At 39.7% G+C, this 25,238-nt stretch overlaps 1 protein-coding gene across 1 annotated transcript in view; it reads left to right on the forward strand.

Annotated features, from left to right (window-relative positions):
* cyth1b (cytohesin 1b) overlaps positions 1–25,238 on the forward strand; it is a 174,937-nt gene that overhangs the window by 96,687 nt on the left and 53,012 nt on the right. The window contains exon 3 of the mRNA XM_073026540.1: positions 5,999–6,081. Coding sequence (XP_072882641.1) covers positions 5,999–6,081 — 83 coding nt within the window. The remainder of the gene's footprint in view (positions 1–5,998; positions 6,082–25,238) is intronic.

Raw genomic sequence — 25,238 nt, forward strand, 5'->3', positions numbered from 1 at the left:
TGTTTGAAGTTTGGAGCACCCAACCTGGAAGGGTGGAAGGAATGGAGAATAACAGCATTTAAATATTGAGTTGAGCACTGGAGTTGGCAAGGCATAGAAATTCTGCAGACCTGGAGCTCGTAAATGGGATTAATGTTGATGGGCACAGGTACTGTAGTTCTGATTTAATGAATCAGTATTCCTGATCCTTTTGAGCATTGTAGTTTGCTCCACTATGTGCTGAATTGAAGCTGAGGTTGTGGGCCTGTTCCGGCTGCTCTGGGGTTCATGTCTGAGGATTTTATTTTTAAAGGAGTCAGGGAGTCAGTTTATAACATTCTTCAAATATTGGCTTTTCAAGAAAAGATCCCCAACTCTTTAATCTGAGACCATACATTGTGTACTTAGAAAAGGGGTGCATGGGAATGAATGATTTCTGACTGGTTAGGAACATTCCAAATATATTCTTAATTGGCATGTCTAAGATGATGATTCACTTCAACCCAACAAAATAATTCTTCCTCAAGGTAACAACCTTCAGAGGCATTGGTATACAGCTATTCCTATACTGAACCGGAATGTTTCTCTCTTAGTAGTTTATGTTTTTTAAATATTTCATTTGTTACCATGGTAGTAACAATGTGGTGGGTTTTACCACAGTATATTTCTTGGCTTGAGTGTCATTTGCTCTGCGTGGTGATGTTTATGGTGTTTTGGTATTTTCACTACAAATAAAGATAAATGAAATGTTCAGAATATTTAGGCGGTCAGTCTACCATTGACTAGAATTGGAGAAATTGACTTGTAGACAAGCGCGCCTCAATGACTAGATAACTTGCCACTTTCGGTTAGTATACATTATGCTGTTGGCTTGTCACTTTGTGCAGATATTGCTGTCTATATGAAAATACAGCTTTGTTTTAATCAGTAATGTGCATCTTCCTGGTAGTTCCTGAGCAGTATTCCAAGCAAAGGAACTATTTATTGAATTAAGCTCTTGGCACTTGTGGATCTTGGGTTATTAGGTATTCATCTGTTTTAAGGGCAGTATGGCTGCTGATATATCAGTGGTTGGTAAGCTGTTAGAGAGAAAAAGTTCAAAATTCAAAGTAAATTGATTATCAGAGTATATATTTGTTACCATATACTACCCTGAGATTTCTTTTCTTTGGGGTATTCACAGTAGCTACAAGAAAACACAATAGAATTAGTGAAAAAAAACTACACACAAACAAAGATGAACAACCAATGTGCAAAGAAAGACCAACAGTGCAAATACAGAAATAATAATAAATAAACAAGTAATAAATAATATTGAGAACATGAGTTACAGAAACCTTAAAAGTGATTCCAAAGGTTGTTGGATCAGTTCAGTGCTGAGATGGTGAAATTATTCACAATGATTCGGGTTGAATGGTAATAACTGTTCTTGAACCTGGTGGTGTGGAACCCAACGCTCCAGTACCACCTTCCTAATGGCAGCATCGAGAAAAGAGCATGGCCTGGATGGTTGGGGTACTTGATGACGGATAAAGCTTTCTTATGGTAGCGCTCCTTTTAGATGTGCTCAATTGAGAAAGAGTGAGTTGTTGCACTTGGGAGGTCAAGTATAAAGGAAAAGAGTACCTTAAATGGCAGAACCCTTAGGAGCTTGATATACTGAGGAATCCTGGGGTGCAAGTCCATAGCTCTCTGCAAGTTCTTCGGCTGTCCATCGATTTTTGATGATGACTGAGGCCTAGGCAAGTTTGTACGGAAGACCTGCAGTTGCCCATGCTGCAAGTCTCCCCTCTCCACGCCACCAGTGTTGTCCAAGGGAAGGGCATTAGGACCCCTACAACTTGGCACCAGTGTTGTCACAAAGCAGTGCGTGGTTAAGTGCCTTGCTCAAGGACACAACACGCTGCCTCAGCTAAGGCTCGAACTAGCGACCTTCAGATCACTAGACCGACGCGCCACATACTGCAAGTTACAATGTAAGCACAGAAGGTGGTGATGAAGGTGTATGGCATACTTGCCTTCATCAGTTACGGCGTTGAACATAAGTGTTGGTAAGTTATATTGCAGCTGTATAAAGCTTTGGTTAGGCCACATTTGGGGTATTGTGTGCAGTTCTGCTTGCCGCATTGCAGCAAGGATGTGGAGGCTCTGGAGAGGGCACAGAGAAGATTAAACAGAATGGTTGCTTGTATTCGAGGGTATTAGCTATAAGGTGTGGTTGGACAAAGTTGGATTGTTTTATCTGGGGCGCTGGACGCTAATGGTAGAGCTGATGGAGGTTTACTATATTATGGGAAGCATGCATAGAATCTTCCTCACAGGGTGGAAATGTAAAATACTAGACAGCAGAGCTTTAAGGTGAGAAGGGAAAGCATGTAAAGGAGATGTACAAAATAAAATTTGACATGAAAGTGGAAGGTGCTTGGAATGCACTGCTGGGGTGGAGGTAGAAGCAGACATGGAAATGATGTTTGATAGAAGAGCACATGAACCGAGAGAATGAATGGATATGGATCACTGATGTGTGGGTGAAATTTGCATCATGTGTAGGCAGTTAGGATCTATGCTTCTGTAGATGTGTGGTGGATATTGATTGGCTGCGTCACAGCCTGGTGTGGAAATACCAATGCCCTTGAACAGAAAATCCTACAAAATGTAGTGGATACCTCCTAGTCCATCACGGATAAAGCACTCTCCACCACCGAGCACATCTACCCAAAACGTTGTTGCAGAAAAGCAGCATCCTTCATCAGGGACCCTCATCACCCAGGACATGTTCTCTTCTCACTGCTGTCATCAGGAAGAAAGTACAGGAGCCTCAGGACTCATTATCAAGTTCAGGAACAGTTATTAAACCCCCCACCCCAACCATCAGGCTTGAACCAAAGGAGGTAAATTCACTTAACTTCACTTGCCCCAACAATGAAATGTTCCCACAACTTGCAGACTCACTTTTCAGGACTCTTCATCTCATATTTGTGATTATTTATTTATTCTTTCTTTTTGTATTTGCCCAGTTTGTTGTCTTTTGCACACTGGTTGAACACCCAAGTTGGTGAGGCTTTCATTGATTCTGTTATGGTTATTATTCTATTATGGATTTATTGAGTAAGCCTGCAAGAAGATGAATCTCAGGTTTTCTATATGGTGACATACATGTACTTTGAAAATAAATTTACTTTGCACTTTGAACTTTAATTGAATTTGGCATCATGACTGGCCCCAGATTATCATGGGCTGAAGGGCACGCACTGGTGCTGTACTGTTCTGTGTTCCATGTTATATTGAACCCCTATTAAAACAGACAGAAATTAAAATATTTCTGGAAAATTGTATGTAATTGTACTGTGGTCGTATTTTAACAAAGATTTTTTTATTGTCTTGGGGCCACATTGCCTGCCAGTACCATGACCTTTTTTTTTGGTTTTGAGCTAATGGTTATATGCATGACTGAGATTTTTAATCTGTTTCAAAGTTCCTGATGGACTGGCTTGTTTTGCATTTTAAATATTTACTTAATTCTGCTTTAAATATTTTTCTCATGTTTTAAGTCCTTTGCAATGCCAAGTTATCTAAGCTAATCAAGTCCCAGACCACTGAGAGTAAAACCAGGGGCCAGGCTATACAAACAAAGCAATCAACTGCATGTCTTATGACAAAAGTTCACTGCATTGCAACAATATGTGTTTATTGTTTTGGGAATAGTTAATCCTGCAAAGAAATCCCACAATATATTGATTTACCATTTTTTTTTTGGTTATTTCTTGCTGTTTGTGGTGTTTACTGAAGGGACATTGCCTTATGCATTTTTTGAAACTTCTATTGTGGATTGCTGTAGATGGAAGAAATATTTTGTTGCAATAGCAGAGAATTCATAATGCAAGTCTGTGAGTCTAATACAAATGAAGGACTTCATAAAACCCACGCACATTGCAACCACTTGAAATTCTTTGGGAGGCCCAAGGTTGTGGAAAATAATTTATAAGTCAGTTTTTTTTTTAAATAACTGGTTTGAATTCTTCAGTGGAAAACGGAAAATTGCATTCACGTGAGGCTGTGTCATCATGGGAGCTTCAGTGAATATTTCTGAAGAATGTGAAGAGATAACCTTCAGAAGTGCATACATAGGAAATCATAGTCTAAGCAACCAGTGGGTTGTTTCTCTGAACTGGAAAGTTGGGGTTATAATATAAAAACGAGACAAAATGAACGGTGAATCATAAACGTGATTCTGCAAATGCTGGGAATCTAGGGCAACATACAAAATTATAGCGTGATGATGAATAATGATGAACTTTTTGTGCCAAGACCCTTCATCAGGACTCATTACTAGTTCTGAATGAAGGGTCTCATCTCAAAGCATCAACTCTTTATGCCTCTGTAGATGCTACCTGACCTCCAGTATTTTGTGTTGCAGAAAATTGATAGTGATGTTTGCTCTCTCCTATTAAAACTGATTGTGGATGGACCATGAGTAATGTAAGGAGGGAAGAGTTCTGAGGCATTAATAGCTTGAATATTTTACTTGACTAAAATTCACTGATAGCATTAAAGACCTAGTTTTCTGAAATGTTTGAGTTATCATCAGCCTTTTATTTATGCTGCATACCCTGAAGCATATATTCTGGACTTACTACAGATGTAAGGATCAAGGATCAGCTTTATTCTCTGTACACATTTACATGTATTAGGAATCTGCTGTGGTGTGTTGGTGCAATATGCAATGAATAACAACATTCAACAATTAATGAAGATATATAAAAATAAGTTCAAGGTTCAGGTGCAGAAATACATAAATACCAGCATGTACTTACAATTCAAACAGCACTGTCGTGAAATAAATTTCACGACGTATGCTGGTGATTTTAAACCTGATTCTGATTACATTACAGTGTAATGTAGTAGATAGAGGGATGTGGGGAGGCTAATTAGAATGGTTAATCTGATTAACTGTCTGGGGGAAGAAACTTTTATGATGGCGTGGAGCTTTTTTAATAGCCTTATAGCACTTTCCAGAAGGGAACTTTTCGAAAAAGGCATTTTGCTGGTTGAGTATTCTCTGCAATGATTCTTTTCTGCTGACTTCTTTGTCCTAGACTCAGAGAATTCCTGCACTGATGCTAAATAGTGTTTTATCACATTTGTGACCGTTCCTGAACTCAATTCTCTGAGTGACCATATGCACAAGTAAAAGACTTAATTTAAAAAAACACTGTTGTTGATATGTGATGGTTCTTTAGATAAGTGGCCAGAACTTGCTCTTACCAGTGAAAAGTTTAGTTGTGTGTTCTGTAAATGAATGCTTTTTTGTTGTGTCAGAAATATTGACTTCACTTAAAAGATAGTTTTATGTGATAGATAGTTTTATCCAGTTTTTATGTGATACATGAAAAGGAAGCTGCAGTTAATCTCAACGCTTATCTTTATAACTTGTTATCTTGAATTGATAATACAGTTTATAATATCAGAAACCATAGACTGAGCTTGGCTGTTCTGCTTATCATTTCCATCGAAGCTGATTTAATAGAGCCCACATGTTCCTGCATTGTAATTTCATACACTGTTCCACATATTTTACAGTGCCTGATAAGGCTGTACTGAAAATGACATTGAATTTAGAAATTGAATCTCATTATACACATTGATAGCTGTGTTAATTTGATTCAATTAGAAATGTGGAATCTTTGTAACTGCTTCGTAGACATTAACTTAAAAATTGGAAATGCTGTGTTACGTGTTGAGATAGAGTTTAATTTACGTGAACATGCATACATTAATCAAAGGAAGGGAAAACTCTGGTATTATTCTGTTCTGCCAAATGCTTTAGGCAGTTCTGAATAATTAATTAGTGGTTTGGGGAGGGAGAAGTAGAAGGCACCAAGCATGTGAAGCAGCTCTTGACTAGTTTAAACATGGGTCAGGTGACATTGAAGGTCAGAACAGCTGAGGTTTGCCAACCAGCAGTTGTGCTCGCATTAGTGATCTCGCCGGCTCACTGTATTCATGTCTTTACTTCTAGTGCCCGCAGACCTGACTCCAGAAGAAGTCATAGAGCTAGAAAACATCCGACAACGCAAGCAGGAGCTCTTGGCTGACATTCAGGTACGTTGCTGATTAGACTGGGTGCCTTATTTTGACAAGTTTAAAGTAAATTTGAAATTCCAAACAGAAGTTCTCAAAAGTTTTAGTTAGTTTTTATTAGTTTTACTTTCGATCCAATTGTTAGCAAAATGTGATTGATTTTCGAAGGTCAAATTCTTTATAGAATTGGAGAACGTTAGCTAATGTGAGATATAACTTCTAAAATTTTAAAACTTCATTTGAGTGAGTAGCTTTCTTTCAGCTTTTGCAGAAAACCAGAAAACAATTCTCATTTGTTCAGGTATACTTTTTTGGATGGATTTGCCATGAGCAGGATCTGCTGTACAGCTCAAAAATAAATATAAACTTTGACTTAAGTCAAGATCTATAATAGTAATTTCTTACCCAGTGCTTAAGCTGCTTAATTTGCATAATTTATAATATGAATAATAATTCATAATTATTTATGAACAACTACCAAAATAATGCAAATTCCAACTATGTCTGTAATTGACAATACAGTTTTTAAGGCGCTTTCTTATGTGTCAACCAATGTGTAAATGTTACCGCCTTCTCTAAGCGCTTCAGTGAAAATTATACTGTATTGTTCAACTTCTTTTATCTGATCTGCAGTAACATTGCTGTGGGGTATTATCCATGAATCACTTAAACCTTCATCCAAATTAGCAACTGGATTTTTTATGATCATATTACTTTAGTTTATGGTTGATCCAATCAGCTCTTGCAACTGTGTGGATATATCATGATGTATCAAACATATCTCTTGAAGAAGCCACATTTTCATGATGTGCTGGACATCCACATGCCTGTCCCATTTTTATTGCCAATTGTAGCAAAGACACGTTTGCTCAGCAACTTGGTAACATAACGTTTATTGGTTTTCCATCTCTCATATAAAGTGAGCTGAAAAAGAATGACTGTTGTGTCCTGTCCCAAAAACACAGGAATGTATTATTCATCGCTAAAGCTCAGTGCAAGTGCACGTGAAAGATTAGACTGTGATCCCCACTCTAGGAATGGTGTGACCTATACCTAGGAAATCCAGGTAAATGTACAGAAGAGAATTGTGTGCTAAACTGGAAGTAACAAGCGCAGATTTTTTAAAAAAGATGCTTACTTGTATTTAGGGCCATATCACATCTAAGCAAAATTACTGGCTACTCTGCCCCCATGGGACACCACCAGAACACTTGCAACTCCTCTCTCACATTGCTACCATCATTCTCCTTTCTACCGAGGTTGGATGGGACTACAACCAGAGGTCATGGTAATGGGTGAAAGGTGGAAAGTGTAAGGGGAACATGAGGGGAAACTTCTTCACTCAGAGGATCATGAGAGTGTGGAATGAGTTGCTAGTGCAGGTGGGTACATGCAAGCTCAATTTCAGTGTTTAACAGAACTTTCAATAAGTACATGTATGATAAGGTTTTAGAGGGCTAAGGTTCCAGTGCAGGTCGATGGGAATAGGCAGTTTAAGTGGATTGGCATGGACTAGATGGGCCAAGGGGACTGTTTCTGTGCTGTACTTTACTGTGGTACTGTCATTCTTTGTAATAGCCTCATAATCCCAATTTCCTATCTTCCATCCTTGCCTTCAGCAGACAGCCCATTTACTCAATCTTCAGGCTGTGTCAGCTGGATAAGTCCACCCAACCCCCACATTAAAATCTATTTCTACTTTAGTATTTTTGTCCAGAGATGGAGTACACCTATTCTTGAGGCCAGTTATTTGTTTTAATCAATAGACTGTTTTCTATCCCCTGAGCACATCAAAAAGGCAGACTAATGGGTATTTTGGGATGAGGGGATAACATTGGGATGAGGATGTATATCATAAGAGGTTTTAAAACGAACATTGCTTTGGGAGAAAATCATAAACACAAGATATTCTACAGATGGTTGAAATCCAGAGTAACTCACACACAATGCTGGAGGAACTGCTGAGTTCCTTCAGCATTTTGCATGTGTTGCTCCGCTTGATCTTGATTCCCGTTTAGGTAGAAATGCACAATTGTTCAGCTTATAATGTTAACACCAAAATCAAAACTGCTGTCACCAAAATCAAGAGTAGAGTCATAGAAAAGTTCAGTACAGAAACTGGCCATTTCGCCCATCTTGTCCATGCCAAAACTGTTTTTAAGTTGTCTATTGCCATTGACCTGCACTGGGACCAAATATTTCCCTTCACGTTTGCCTTAAGCTTTTCAACTTTCACCTTTAACCCATGACCTCTGCATGTAGTCCCACCCAACCTCAATGGAAAACTCCTGCTTGCATTTATCCCTCATAATTTTGTATCCCTCTATCAAATTTCTTCCCAGTGTTCTACTTTCTAAGGAATAAAGTCCTAACCCATTCAATCATTCCATGTAACTCAGGTCCACCAAACTCAGCAACATTCTTGTACTCTTCTCTGTTCTCTTTCAACCTTAGATCTTTCCTGTAGGTCAGGGATCAAAGCTGCAGACTGTATTTCAAATTAGGCCTCACCAACATCTTGTACATCTTCAACATAACATCCCATCTCCTGTACTCAATACTTTGACTTATGAAGGCCAATGTACCAAAACCTTTCATTACGACCCTATCTACCTGTGACATCACTTTCAACAAACTACGGACCTGTATTCCCATTTCTCTTTGTTCTACCACATGTATCTGTGCCCAACCATAAGACCTACTATGTTTGGTTCCACTGAAGTGCAACACCCTGCACTTGTCTGCATTAAATCCCATCTGCCATTTTCCAGCAGATCAAGATTCCTCTGCAAGCCATGATAGCCTTTCTCCCTGTCCAACAACACCCCAATCTTGCTTTCATCACAAATTTGCTGATCCGGTTAACCATTCTATCATGTGGATGACAAGCAACAACAGACTCAGCACTGATCCTTGTGGCATACCACTAATCACAGGCCTCCAGTCAGAGAGGCAACCCTCTGGTACCACTCTTTGGCTTCTCTCACAAAGCCAGTAGTTGTAAATCCAATTTACTATCTCATCTTGAATGCCAAGTGAATGAACCTTCTTGACGAACTTCCCATGCGGGACCTTGCTCACGTCCATGTAGACTGCATCCACTGCCTTGCCTTCATCCACTTTCTTGGTAACTTCCTCAAAACTCTATTAGATTGATTAAACATGACCTACCATGCACAAAGCCATGCTAACTATCTTAATCAGTCCATGTCTATTCAAATACCTGAATATCTAAGTCCTTAGAATACCTTCCAATAACTTTTCCACAACTGACATTAGACTCACCAGCTTATAACTTCCTGGTTTATGTTTAGAGCTTTCTTAAGCAGCAGAACAGTATTGGCCTGTCCCTTAAAACCCTCACTAATTTTTATAGGTGCACCGTAGAAAGCATTCTTCTAGGGTGCATCACAACCTGGTATGGAAGTTGTCCTGTCCAAGACTGGAAGAAGCTGCAGAAGATTGTGAACCTAGCCCAGCACATCACACAAACCAATCTTCCATCCTTGGACTCACTTTACACCATACGTTGTTGGAGCAGTGCTGCCAGGATAATCAAGGATAAGTCCCACCCAGCCAACAAACTTTTTCTCCCACTTCCCTCCGGGAGAAGGTTCAGGAGCATGAAGATACGTATGGCCAGATTTGGGAACAGCTTCTTTCCAACTGTGATAAGACTGCTGAACAGATCCTGACCCGGATCTGGGCCGTACCTTCCAAGTATCTGGACCTGACTTGCACTACCGTACTTTCCCTTTTCTGTTTTCTAATTATGATTTATAATTTAAATTTTTATTATATTTACTTTGATTTGTACTTCAGGGAGCACGAAGTGCAGAAACAAATATCACTGTGATGATTGTACGCTCTAGTATCAATTGTTTGGTGACAATAAAGTATTTGTATTTGGTCCTCCTCCAATCCTCTGATACTTCTCCGGTCACTAAGGATGATATAAATATCTCTGGTAGTGCCCTGGCAATTTCTGCACTTGGCTTTCCATAGGATCTGAGGGAAAGTCTTGTCAGACCCTGGGGATTTATCCACCCTGATTGCCTCAGATAGATAGATAGATAGATACTTTATTCATCCCCATGGGGAAATTCAACATTTTTTCCAATGTCCCATACACTTGTTGTAGCAAAACTAATTACATACAATACTTAACTCAGTAAAAATATGATATGCATCTAAATCACTCTCTCAAAAAGCATTAATAATAGCTTTTAAAAAGTTCTTAAGTAGTTTACTTAAATACATTAAATACAATCAACCCCGGCACTTTAACATATCTTACTCCTGGCGGTTGAATTGTAAAGCCTAATGGCATTCGGGAGTATTGACCTCTTCATCCTGTCTGAGGAGACAGCAGAAACCTACTCCTCTGTAATCTGTACAGAGTCCATAAAGTTGATGCTGCTTTGTCTCACTTCTATAGACTCTGTGTCCATCTCCTGAGTAAATACAGCTGCAAAAATGTATTTAAGATCTCCCCCCCATCTGTTTTGGCTCCACACATAGATAACCATTCTGATCTTCCAGAGGACAAATTTTGTCTCTTGCAATCCTTTTGCTGTAACTGATCTGTAGAGTCCCTTCAGATTCTCTTTCACCTTGTCTGCTAGGGCAACTTTGTCTTCTTTTAGCCCTCCTGATTTCTTTAAGTGTTCTCTTGTATTTCTTGTACTCCATAAGCACATCAATTGTTCCTGCTTGCTCCTCATTTTTTTTGGTCTGTTATCTAGGGCCTCAATATCTCTTGAAAACCAAGGTTCCATACACCTGTTATTTTTACCTTCTATTTTGACAGGCACATGCAAGCTTTGTACTCTGAAAATTTAACTTTCAAAAGTCTCCCACTTATCGAGTACACCTTTGCCAGAAAACAGCCTGTCCCAATCCACACTTTCCAGATCATTTCTGATACCATCAAAATTGGCCTTTCTCCAATTTAGAATCTCAACCTGTGGACCAGACGTATCTTTTTGCATATTTAATTTGAAACTAATGGCATTGTGATCACTAGATACAAAGTGTTCCCCTACGCAAAGTTCTGTCACCTGTCCTGTCTCATTCTCTGATAGCAGAGCAAGTATCATACACGCTCTTGTTGTGACTTCTATGTACTGACTAAGGAAACTTTCTTGAACACATTTGACAAAGTCTACCTCATGTAGTCCTGTTACAAGTATGGGAGTCCCAGGCAAGATGTGGAAAGTTAAAATCACCTACTATAACAACCTTCTGTTTCTTGCAACAGTCTACGATCTCTCTATAAACTTGTTCCTCTAAATCCCTGGAATGTTTTGTAGTCTGTAATATAGCCCCATTAATGTAGTCATACCTTTCTTATTTCTCAGATCCATCAGTAATGCCTTACAAGTTTTCCAGTCTGTACTGATGAAGCACTGCTGTGACATTTCCCTGACTAGTAACACCCCCATTTTATCCCTCTTCCCCCCCCCCCATTTTATCCCTCCCCCTCTCCTCATGTCTAAAACAGAAACCTGGAATATTATGCTGGCAGTCCTGCCCCTCCTGCAACTAAGTCTCAATAATAGCTACAACATTATAATTCCATGTGTTTCTATGTACTTATATGCTCTGAGCTCATCCTCCTCTCCTATGATACTTCTTGCATTGAAATACATGCAGCTCAGGACACTGGTTGTATCATTTTACTTTTGATTCCTGACTTTGTCTGAGGTCTTACCAGCATCTGCATCTGCCTCCACAACCTGTTCACCAAGTGTTCTGGCACTCTGGTTCCCATCTCTGTGCAACTCTAATTTAAACCTCACTGCGCAGCATTTGCAAACCTTCCCACTAGGATGTTAGTCATCTTCCAGTTCAGGTGCAAACCATCTCTTCTGTACAGGTCTTACCTTCCCTGCAAGAGAGCCCAATGACCCAAAAATCTTATGCCTTCCTACAGTTAGAAGCAGGAATGTGAAGTGAAGGATCTATTACTGAGCTTCAAGTGAACATTAGTTATTGGATTTGTTTGTAACCTTTTCAGATAAGAATTTTGCATTTTCATAAAAATCTTTTTCAGTGGAGCCAAACATGTCTCAAATTTCATCCAGAGTTAAACCATATAACTTGCTTACTTTTTTAGCTCCCAGTGGGGAGTTATGATCTCCTGTTTCCATCATCCTCTGAAATCGATGGTACGGTTGGAGTTCATCAATGCTTCTGCAATCCATTGCATCCACTATACAGGGGATTGGGCGATACAGCTTCACTAGAGCTCTGTTGGCTAGCCTTAGCTGTTTCCACCTCTCAGAATGAGGACATAGGGTTGAACTTTGAGAGACAAACAATATAAAGCTAAAGAAATTAATCTTGCAACTCTTGCCAAAAATTATTAAAGGTACAATTGTTCTATCCTACTTACCTATGTATTGGCATATTGCCAAAGTATTCTTTTGCCTCACAAATTGGAAGCTTAATCCATAGTTAAGTGAGTATTTGAGGCTGATGCTCCAGCGCAGTGCTAAAAGGTTGCTTTCAAATAGAATATTAATGTGAGAATAACCTTGTGTCATTAATCTTGCTCATTTATTTTCCTCAATCAATGTCACAGAATTAATGTGGAGCAGAATCAATGGGCTCAATGGCCTAATTCTGCCTCTGTCTTGGCGTATAATTGCATAGCATATGTACAGAATCAGTGTTGATGTGTGTTTATCACATCTACACTCCTTTTCAACTTTATCCATATTTTCTAATTGGCAATGAAGTATTTTGGGACATGGTGAATGGTGCTTCACATTGCATTATTTTTCGTCCCTCTAGGAATAAGGTCTTTTAGTATAATATTGGTTCATATCCTTACAAATGCCGAACTGACCAGGAGAAGTTTACCGTGAACATTAGTCTGTACTAAATTTCAAATGTAGAGATCTTCTAATCCTGTTCTATAAATTTCACTCAAATAGTTGTTGAGATTGTTTTACCCCTGCAACTTGTGTTTATGTTTAGCTCAAACATTGTGCAATGCTGGTGAAGCTCCGATTAGAATGGGTGTGGTGCTGGTAAAACTAAAACAGTATTGGAATTTGTAATGCTATTTATGGTGGAGTGGATGGCTAGCCACTGATTGTACCAATTTATTCTATTACAATAATAGAATAATATTCTATTACCAGGGCCTGTCATAATACTTAGTTCACGACTTGGAAAAAATCATGTTCAATTCAGTAAGACGGTGATTATCTTCCTGCTAGCAAGTACATATTGAGAAAAACTATTCATAGAATTGCTGTTCTTTTCCACAGAGAACAAAAATGTATTTTAGGCAGTGTGGCCTTTTTCATTGGATGTGTTTTGTAAGGATAAACAAATCTTGAGTGATAATTCTTCCTTGTTTTCTATCACTGTTGTAAAACAATGTACAATATTGTCAAATTCATCTGTTTAATTAGTTGCCTAAATGGGGCATACTGCCTTAGAATTCTTTGGCACTAAACTTAAAGGGAATCTTTTATCAGTTTTATTAGCCCTTAAGCTCTGATAGTGTACCTTAAACACAGTCATAATTGTGTCAGAGCTCGTGCGCAATTTTGCACAATGACATTTCTTCACCCACCATTTACAGAAAGTGAAATTTGTGGAGGAGATATGTTGTGCAGCATACCATTTCAGGAAAAGAGGTGATTGGCATTTTATCCCTGCAAAAAGTATTAGTTAAGGTTAATTTCCTGCAAAGACTTTTGAAAATGAAGCTGTTTCAAAGTTTTTCTTGTGAAACAAAAACAAGTTGTTACATTCTCTGACTATGTTACATTCTCTTTGAAATAACTCAAGAAAATAATTCAGATAACATTTTGAACATTGTGTCACTGATTTGATTGAGAATTTTGAGTAGTTAACAAAAACAATTGAGGGCAGCAGGGTAGTAGACATTGTCTACATTAACATCAGTAAGGCATTTGACAAGATGCTCCCGAAAGTTAAAGCAGTTAGGATCCTAGGAGAGCTGGCTAATGTAATCGAAATTTGCTTGACGATGGGATAGTGGTGGAAAGATGCTTTCCTGATTAGAGATCTGTGACCAGTAAAGCACCAGAGGGATCAGTGCTGAGACCCATGCAACAACATTGATGTGAATTTAGGAGGAATTATTCAGATGTTTGTCGGTAACATTGGAAGTTGGCAGTATTGAGTAAAGTGAGGAAATATGTCCAAGTTTAAAGCAGGATATTGATCGGATGGAAAGTTGGGGAGAGCACTGGCAGATGGAATTTAATCTTGACAAATGCAAGGTGATGTATTTTGGGAAGTCAAATAGGATTGGATGTGTATATAGTGAATAGTTGGTTGGTAAGGAAAGTTGATGAACAGCGGGACCTTGGGTGAAAACTGAAAGTAGCTACATGGATAGATTGTCACATAGATGGCTACACACAGCAGCTATGATCGTGCATTTATGAGGCTTTTACACAGTTACTTGAATACCTGAGGAGTGGAGGGATGTAGATCATGTACAGGCAGAGGAGGTTTAATTTAATTTGTCATTGTGCTTGGTGTAGACATCATGGGTCATAGATCCTGCTCCTGTTCTATACTGTTCTATTTTCTTTGTTCTGTAGGGTGGTGAAGAAGACATCTGACATGCACGTCTTTATAGTTCAGAACATAGAATACAAAAGTTAAGATGTTGTAACTTCAGACAGTAGTGGTTAGACTGTATTTGGAGTATTGTGCACTATTGGAGAAAATACATTGGAGGTTCATCACAATGTTCCCTGAATTGGAGAACTTTGATTATAGGAAGAGATTGAATAGGCTGGTCTTGATTTCCCAGGCTGAAAGATGGAAAGGCAAGGTGGTGAATTTGTGGAATTTGTTGCCACAAGCAGATGTGGAGGCCAGGTCATTGGCTGTGTTTAAGGCAGAGATTGAGAGTTTCTTGTTTAGCCGCGGCATCAAAGGTTGTGGGGAGAAGGCCGGGTGAATGGGGCTGAGGAGGGAGAAAAGGATCAGCCATGATTGAATGACGGAGCACAATGTGCCAAATGGCCTAATTCTGCTTCTGTGTCTTATGGTTAGAGGGATATGGGTCAAATGCAGGCAGATGGGAACAGCTTTGATAGGCAAGTTGGTCAGTGTGGATGAATTGGGCTGAATGGCTTGATTCCATGCCGTGTAACTCTATGATTCTTTGACCTAATGGAGAAATATAAAATTATAAGAGGCACATGTAGAGCAGATTGTCAGAATCTTTTTTTTCCCCATGGTAGTGATAGCAAAACAAGCGGGCATAAGGTTTAAGGTGCGACGAAGGAGAGTTAAAGTTTTTATTTACACAGAGAATGGTTGATAAGTGGAACCTGCTGCAAGAGGGATGATGGTGGAGCCAGATACAATCGTTATGTTTAAAAGACACTTGATAAAAAAAGGGTGTAGAAGGATATGGGTAGCTGGGATTAGTGTTCACAGACAAAAAGGTCAGCATGAATGTGCTAGGCAGACAGGCCTATTTCCATGCAATATGTTTAGTACTGGAGTCATAGAACACTAAACACAGAAACAGGCCCTTTGGCCCATCTAGTCCATGTTGAACTATTAATCTGCCTCTACCATTGACCTGTACACAGACCATAGCCTTCCATACCTGTCCCATCCAAGTACTTACCCAAATTTCTCTTAAATGTTGAAATTGAACCTGTACCTCACCTGTGGCAAAGGAAGTTTTAAATATCTCTGACAGGGCCCCTGTAATTTCTGCACTTGCCTCCCACGGGGTTTGAGGGAACACCTTGTCAGGTCCTTGGATTTATCCATCCCAATTTTCCTGAAGGCAACAAATGCCGCCTCCTCAGTAATATCTATGACTTCCCTGCTGCTTTTCCTCATTTCTGATAGTCACATAGTCTGTTTTCTGAGCAAATACAGATACAAAAAAATCCATTTAAGTTCTCCCCCATATCTTTCAGCTCCACGAATAGATAACCACACTGATCTTCGAGAGGATCAATTTTGTCCCTTGCAATCCTTTTGCTGTTAATATGTCTGTAGAAGGCCTTAGGATTCTTCTTCATCTTGTATCCTAGAAGCAACCTCATGTTTTCAGTTAGCCCTCCTGATTTCCTTAAGTGTTCTCTTGCATTCCATGTACTCCGTAAGTACCTCATTTGCTCCTGCCTGCTTATACTTGCTAAGCATCTCCTTTTTTCTCTTAACCAACACCTCAATATCTCTTGAAAATTAAGGTTCCCTAAAATTGTATTCCTTGCTTTTTTTATTCTGACAACATACAAACTCCGTACCCTCAAAATTTCACAATTGGAAGATTTCCCATTTACCAATTACACCGATTGAGGGGAACAGCCACAGGATACTCTGCACTGGCTGCTCATCCCCTTTCACTGTTCTGACAGTCACCCAGTTACCTCTGTTCTGCACCTTGGGTTTAACTACCTCCCTGTATGTCCTGTTGATCAATCCCTCAGCTCCCGAATGATCTGGAGTTCAGCCTGTTCCAGTTCCTTAACACTGAGGTCTCCCTGCCTGCCCACATCCCACAAGAGGAGCTTTCCACTACCCTGCCTGGCAACCCCACTGCTCTAACTGTGCAAAAAGAAAGAAAAATTAAACAAAAAAATTAACTTGCAGCCCTCCACATTTCTCTCCGAAGCCTCTGAGCCAATGCCTGGGCTTCCCACTCTAACTCTGGCTCACTCGCACAATGGCAGCTCCGTTTAAAGTTTTAAAGATTCAAAGTGCATTTGTTGTCAAAGAACGTATAAATTATTCAACCTTGAGATTTGTTTGCTTAACAGGCAGTTGCAAAGCAAGGAACAAGTTTCACTACACTTGCTGGTGATAATAAACCTGATTCTGAACCTGAAAGAACTCAATTAAAAAAAAATAAGGCCAGCCTCCAGTGCCCACAGAGAAAAGGGGAAAAAAATCAAATCATGCACATAGTAGAAGCAAGCAGCAACAATAGTATTCTGAACCAAGTTTAGTCCTTGGATCCAAATCCCCAGAGTAGGCCCAAAGTCTTGGTATTCAGTTAATCATATTTGCAGGGAAATCACCACAAAGTTCACAGACATGAGACACAACAGCCGGGGGCAGACTCACAGCCTCAGCATTGTGAAGAGGGGTCCCCAGACTATCTGTGCTGACATTTAAAATTGTCCAAATTTCACATTAGGATCCATGCCCCCTCTGCAACGAATCATTCTGGGACTAGATTTTCCTGTCGGAGAAGCTGTTCTCAACTTCTGCAAATCGGTTCGGCACTTGGAGTGATCCAACCTTGGCGGACTCTCGATACCCTGCCTTTCCGGTCTGTTTGGGCCGGTGTTTAGATTATTCAAACAGCGTATTGTACCTCGCATTAGGACCTGGGCCTTGCCGTGACTAATCACTCCAGGCCTAGAACACACCACCCAAAATTTGCATCAGACTTGAATATCACTGCTGAAGAAGCCGTTCTCGACCTCTCCAAATCACCTCGACGCTTAGAGCTATTCACACTCGTAAATGGGTTAATTGGATGGGCATCTGAACTCCTCTGTCCCTAACTTCTTTCTAATGGCATTTGTCAAGTGCCTATTTATGCACGATCCAAAGTCTCCTTGGCACCCAGAATGTCGGTCTGCCCCCACTCGCTTCTTTTGAACTCTCTCTCGTGCTACACAATCCAATGTCTCCTTGGGAACTGTATAATTTCTGACTCTGGCTTTCAAGCCATGGTTAATTTCTATCCACTTACACTGTCTTCAGTGAGGCATCTCAGGAAATATTTGGGCTTAATTCCTAATTTGTGTGATTTAAGTACTCTGGATCACTTAAAAATTGCAAGTGTGCTGTTAATAGTAAAGAATGACATCATTTGAAATTTTGCAAGTTGATAGGGCTGCTCAGAAGGTGTGTGGTGTGTTAGCTTTCATTAATCAGGATTCAGTTCAAGAGCTTTGAGGCAATATTGCAGCTCGATTTAAAAACCCCAGTTAGACTACATGGAGTATTGTGTTCATTTCTGGTCGACTCATTATAGGAAGGATGTCAAAGCTATGGAGGGAGTGCAGAGACAATTTACCAGAATGCTACCTGGATTGGAGAGCTTACTGGAGATGTACAAGATGATCGACTGGATAGCCAGAGACTTTTTCCCCCAGGGTGACAATGTGAGAGGGCATCCTTTTAGAGTGAATAGAAGTAAGTATAGGGGGATGTCAGAGGTAGGTTTTTTTACATAGTGCTGAGTGTATGGAACTCACTGTTGGGGGTAGTGCAGGCAGATACATTAGAGACATTTAAGAGACTCTTAGGCACATAGATGACAGAAAAATTGGAGTTTGAGGGAGAGAAGAATTACATTGATCTTGGAGTAGGTGAAAAGGTCAGCAAAGCATCATATCACGAAGGGCCTTTACTGTGCTGTGCTGTAATGTTCTGTGAAAGTGGACCATGAAGCAGGTAATGGTAAATAACAGACAATACTGTGATTGTCTTTTTTGAATAATATATTTGTCTTCATCTCTCCTGTGATGCAGGCTTTGCATTATAATTTACTTCTGCAGAAAATCATTAAGCAATTTCAACAGACTAATATTAATCTTGAGTAATTTGAGATGAGAGATGTTATAATTAATTTCTTATCCTATTTATCTTCTTTCACCAGAACCAGAACAATATTTGTTTTTTGTCCCTCCAGGTTTGTGGAAGAAAAAAACAAACAGAATTTTTGTTCAGGTGTTAGAAGATAAATGGGATAAGAAATTAATTATAATTGTGATTAGTTTCATTCACATTTTGAGATGAAAGAATAGCCAGCCATGATTGTGAAACGAAAAATCATTGGAATTGATTGTTAGTGGTGGCCATTATTTTTGCTTTAGAAGAGGACAGGGATTGGACTCCCTGTGATTAACAAACAAAAAGTCACCTAGCATTGGTCAAACAATAGTGCATTGACAGTGGTCACAATATACACAATAAACAGTGGCCTGAGGAACACTATATTGTGCAGGGTGGCAGTGTTTTTTTATGAGGCCGAGTTGCGAGCTCGATATCAACCCGCCACTTTTATAAATCTATAAAACCCCATTCATTTGCTCCAATACCACTGCAATTTGTGGTGAAGGTGAACTGTGTCTGATACCAGTCTCAATACAGATTTGTGCCACCTCAGCATCTACAGAACTGTAGAGATAAAGTTATTGTCATACAAAACCCTTGCTAGTGTGTGTTGTGAGATGATGGCATTTATGTCATTAATACAAATTGAGTGGAAGAAATTTGATTTGTGTGCTAGCATGGTACACTTAAGAATTTGGGCTATTAATTCCATCTGACTCTGGCAGTTGGTTGTGATGTAACAGCTATGACTCTTGAGTGCCCTGATGAAGGGTCACTGTCTGAATCATTGACTGCTTACTCTTTTCCATAGCTACTGAGTAGCCCAGCCTACTGAGTTCCTCCAGCATTTTTTGTGTGTTGCTCTGGATTTCCAGCATGTGCAGATTTTCTTGCATACGTGCTGTTCTGACTAGTCCTAATGAAGGGTTTTGACCTGAAACATCGATTTATTTATTTTTTTATTACCCTCCATAGATGCTGCCTGACTTGCTCAGTTCCCCTTTGTCTTTCTTGTCTGTTTTTAAATGTTATTTGTTAAGGTCATAGTAGAAGAGGCAGATGTAGTGGTAGTGTGATCACTCAAGTTGAGTGTGATACCCTAGAAGTTTGTCAATGGAGAATGCTATCACAAGGTCCTTGACAGGTCGGGGTTAGGATCCAGTGGCATGTAATGCAAGATGACTCGGAGACATTCACTGCTGCAGCCTTTCGCCACCTTCACTGCCATTCTGATGTGTCATCTTTCGCCAGCTCCACCATTAAGGTCTTGGCTGGATTGTTATTTGTCTGGAACCTCCCCCTTGACCTCATCACTGTGGATGACCCTACCATGAGCTAAGCACCAGATGGCTAAACTCCAGATGGCATAATTTTCACTATCTCAGAAATTCACAGGCTTCTCCATCACGGCAAGGCGATTGAACTGTGAGACCTGTCATGTACAAGTTCCCTGATCACCCTAATTATGTTTCCATGCTGCTGTAGCTCATAATTAACTGTAGTAGAAAACTATGGTTTGATAGGTCATGGCACTTGTTAACTATGTACCACTTATTACGTTGCTTGGCTATTGTTAACTTGTGGGTATCTTCTTCAATGAATCGCACTTAAGTACAGATCTTTAATTTTATGTGGCAATCCTGATTCCTTCTCCAAATGTAAACAGTTTGAACTCGTGACAATGGAAGCACGTTGCTCAATTGCGTCATTTGCATTGGTTCTGTCCATGCAAATACATGTTAAAACTCAAGGAGATTGCTGTTTCTTTTTGACATTTGAAGTTTAGTAAGCTTAAAATTATCATTCTTTATTCTGATTAGTGGCTTCTCTGTTCCCTAAAGAACGAACCACTTTATATATTTGTATGGAGTTCTTCCTATTGCTGTCCAAAGACTGTTGGATTCAAAGTTGCAGTTAAAATCTGTTCCATTACAGATAGAAAGATAGCCAAATTAACTTTCTAATTATTCTAATTACACTTGCAAGCAACATATCACCAAATAAAAATTAATCTCATGGTAGTGGAATTCATGTGAACAATTTATACAAACCAGTAATTATAATAAAAGTTGTTATAACATAGATCTCTATACTTCATCTTTAATCCATTACTTCAGCAAAAACTGTGAGAATATCCTCCATGAGTTGCACAGTGTTGATCTTGTCACATCAACTCCTTTTGTCTTGTTCACGCTTAATGCTGTGGGAATATTTAGGAACAATTCTTTCAGTTCTGTAATCATTTTTATTAGCAAGGGTAGGAAGCCATCACGATATATTTGAAAGGTTAATATATGAGGAGCATTTAATGGATCTGAACCTGTACTTCTGGAATTTAGAAAATAAGGGAGAATCTCATTGAAACATCAAATATTAAAAGGTCAAGATAGTGGATGTGGAGAGGATGTTTCCTATATTGGGGGAGTCTAGGACCAGAGTGCACAGCATCAGAATACAAGGGGTGTCCCTTTGAGTCATAGTTAAAGAAAAGTACAGCACAGAAAAGAGCCTTTGGCCAATGTGGTCCATGCTGAACCATTAAAGCTGCTTATTCCCATTGACCTGCACTGGGACCATAGCCCTCCATACCCCTATCATCCATGTAACTATCCAAACTTCATTTAAATGTTGAAATTGAGCTCACATGCACCACTTGTGTGGAACAAGCAGCCAGCACTCTCATGGCCCGCTGAGTGAAGAGTTCCCCTCATATTCCCCTTAAACTTTTCACCTTTTACCCTTAACCCATGACCTCTGGTTGTATTCCCACCCAACATCAGTGGAAAAAACCTGCTTGCATTTGCCCTTTGTATATCCCTGATAATTTTAAATACCTCCATCAGATCTCCCCTCAATCTTCTATGTTCCAAGAAGGAAAGTCCTAACCTATTTAATCTTTCCTTGTAACATGGGTCCTCCAGAGATGACAAGATTCTTATAAATTTCCTTTTCTCTGGACTCTTTCAATCTTATTGACATTTTCCTGTAGGTTGGTGACCAAAACTGCACACAGTACTCCACAATGGCCTCACCAACATCTTGTACAGCTTCAACATAACATCCCATCTCCTGTATTCAATACTTTGATTTATGAAGCCAACGTTGCAAAAGCTTTCTTTATGACCTATCTACCTTTGACTCCACTTTCAATGAATTATGCACCTGTACTCCCAGATCTTTGTTCTACCACACTCCTCAGTGCTCTACTGTTCACTGTGTAAGACCTACCTTCGTTGGTCTTACTGAAGTGCAACACCTCACACTTATCTGCATTAAATTGCGTCTGCCATGTATCAGCCCATTTTTCCAGCTGATCCAGATCCCTCTGACAGTCATGATGGCCTTTCATGCTGTCCACTATACCCCTAAACTTGGTGTCACTTGCAAATTTGCAGATCCAGTTAACCACATTATTATCTGGATTGTTGATATAGATGGCAAACAACAACAGACCCGGCACCGATCCCTGCAGCACTTCACTAGTTACAGGCCTCCAGTCAGAGAGGCAACCTGCTACCACTCTCTGGCTTCTCCCGCAACAACAATGTCAAATCCAATAAAACCATAAGATATAGGAGCAGAATTAGGCCATTTGGGCCATCGAGTCTGCTTCGCTAGTTCATCATGACTGATTTAATGTTCCACTCAGCCCCAATCTCCTGCTGCCTTCCTGTATCCCTTAATGCCCTGACCAATCAAGAACCTATCAGCCTCTGCCTTAAATATACATAAAGACTTGGCCTCCACAGATTCACCATTCTTTGACTAAAGACATTCCTCTTCATCTCCATTCCAAAAGGAAGCCCCTCTATTTTCTGAGGCTGTGTCCTCTGGTCTTAGATTCTCCCACCATAGGAAACATCCTCTTCACATCCACTCTATGAAGACCTTTCACTATTAGATAGGTTTCAATAAGGTCACCCATCATTCTTCTGAATTCTAGTGAATACAGGCCCAGCGCTATCAAATGGTATTCATATGCTAAGCCATTCAATCCTGAAATCATTTTCATGAACTTCCTTTGAACCCTCTCCAGCTTTAGCACATCCTTTCTAAGATAAGGGGCCCAAACCTGCTCACAATACTCCAAGTGAGGCCTCACTAGTACTTTATAAAGTCTCAGTATTACATCCTTGCTTTTATATACTAGTTATTTTGAAATGAATGCTAACATTAACTTTCAAATTAATCTTTAGGGAATCCTGCACAAGGACTCCCAAGTCCCTTTGCATCTCAGTTGTTTTGTATTTTCTTTCCATTTAGAAAATAATCAACCCTTTCATTTCTTCTATCAAAATGCGCGATCATACACTTCCCAGCACTGTGTTCCATCTGCCATTTCTTTGCCCATTCTCCCAATCTGTCTAAGTCCTTCTGTAGCCTCTCTGTTTGCTCAAAACTATCTACCAGTCCACGTACTGTCACAGATCTCTTCAGCCACCTCTTTCAGAACTCTGGGATGTCCACCGTCTGGTTCGTATGATTTATCTACACTCGGACCTGTCAGTTTCCCAAGAACCTTCTCTCTAGTTATGGTAACTTCACAAACTTCATGCACCTTGACATCTGGAGCATACTGCTAATGTCTTCCACAGTGGAGATACAAAATACTTATTTATTTCATCTGCTATTTCATTGAACCCCATTATTATCTCTCCAACATTGTTTTCTAGTGGTCCAATATCACTCTCACTTCTCTTTTACACCTTATGTATCTGAAGAAACTTTTGGTATCCTCTTTAATATTATTGGCTAGCTTAATTGCGTATTCCATCTTTACTTTCTTAATGCCTTTTTTAGTTGCCTTCTGTTGGTTTTTAAAAGATTCCCAATTCTCTAACTTCTCACTAATTTTTGTTCTGTTACAGGCTGTCTCTTTGACTTTTATGTTGGCTTTGACTTGTTAACCATGGTTGTGTCTTCTTACCTTTAGAATACTTTTTCCTTTTTGGGATGTATATATCCTGTGCCTTCCGAATTGTTTCCAGAAATTCCAACCTTTGCTGCTCTGCTGACATCCCAGCCAGTGTTCTCTTCCAATCAATTCTGGCCAACTCCTCTCTCATGCTTCTGTAATTCTCTTTACTCCACTGTAATACTGATACATCTGACTTCAGCTCTCCTCAAATTTCAGGGTGAATTCAATCATATTATCATCATGCCCCTAAGGATTCTTTTACCTGAAAGTCTCTAATCAATTCTGGTTCATTGCACAGCACCCAATGTGGAATAGCTGATCCTCTAGTGGGCTCAACCTCGAGCTGCTTTAAAAAGCCATCTTGTAGGGACACTAGAAACTTCCCCTCTTGTAATCCACCACCAACCTCATTTTCCCAATCTACCTGCATATTGAAGTCCCCCATGGCTATTGTAACATTGCCCTTTTGGCATGCATTTTCTACCTCCTGTTGTAATTTGTAGACCACATCCTTACTACTGTTTGGGGATCTGTATACAACTCCGATCAGGGTGTTTTTACACCTGCCATTCCTTAACTCTATCCACAATGATTCAACATCTTCTGACCCTACGTCACCTCTTTCTAATGATTTGATTTCCTTTTTTTTTACCAACAGAGCAATGCTGCCTTCCTGCCTATCCTTTCAATACAATGTGTATCCTTTGACTTAGAGCTCCCAGCTACAATCTTTCAGCCATGATTCAATGATGCCTACAACATCATACCTGCCAATCTGCCACTCTGCTGCAGTTCATCTATTTATCTTATTAAATATGCAGTTCATCTTATTCTGTATACTGCGTGCATTCAGATACAACACCTTCAGTCCTGTATTCACCCTATTCAATTTTGATATTCACCTTTTTCAATTTACTACCTCATCTTGAATGCCGAACTTTCTTAACCAACTTCCCATGCAGGACCTTGCCAAATAGCTTGCTGAAATCTATGTAGACAATATCCACTGTCTTGCCTTCATCCACTTTCCAGGTAATTTCCTCAAAAAGCTCTATTAGATTGGTTAAACATGGCCTACCATGCACAAAGCCATGCTGACTATTCTTAATCAGTCCATGTCTATCCAAATACTTGGATATCCAATTCCTTAGAATACCTTCCAATAACTTTCCCACAGCTGACACCAGACTCTCTGGCCTGGTTTATGTTTAGAGCATTTCTTGAACAGCAGAACAACATTGGTTCTCCTCCAATCCTTTGGTACATCTCCCGTCACTAAGGATGATTTAAATATCTCTGCTAGTGCCCTGGCAATTTCTGCACTTGCCTCCCATTGTGTCCAAGGGGAAAACCTTGTCAGGCAGGCCCTGGGATTTATCCACCCTGATTTGCCTCAGTGCAGCAAACACCCCTTCCTATGTAATCTATACATGGTCCATGAAATTCACGCTGCTTTGCCCCACTTCTATAGACACTGTGTCCATCTCCTGAATAAATACAGATGCAAAAGTTTATTTAAAATCTCCCCTATCTGTTTTAGCCCCACACATGGATTACCATTCTGATCTTCCAGAGTTCAGATTTTGTCCCCTGCAGTCCTTTTGCTGTTAACATACCTGTAGAGTCCCTTTAGATTCTCTTTCACCTTGTCTGTTAGGAC

Source organism: Hemitrygon akajei, chromosome 22, assembly GCF_048418815.1.
Source record: "Hemitrygon akajei chromosome 22, sHemAka1.3, whole genome shotgun sequence".
NCBI classification, from domain to species: Eukaryota; Metazoa; Chordata; class Chondrichthyes; order Myliobatiformes; family Dasyatidae; genus Hemitrygon; species Hemitrygon akajei.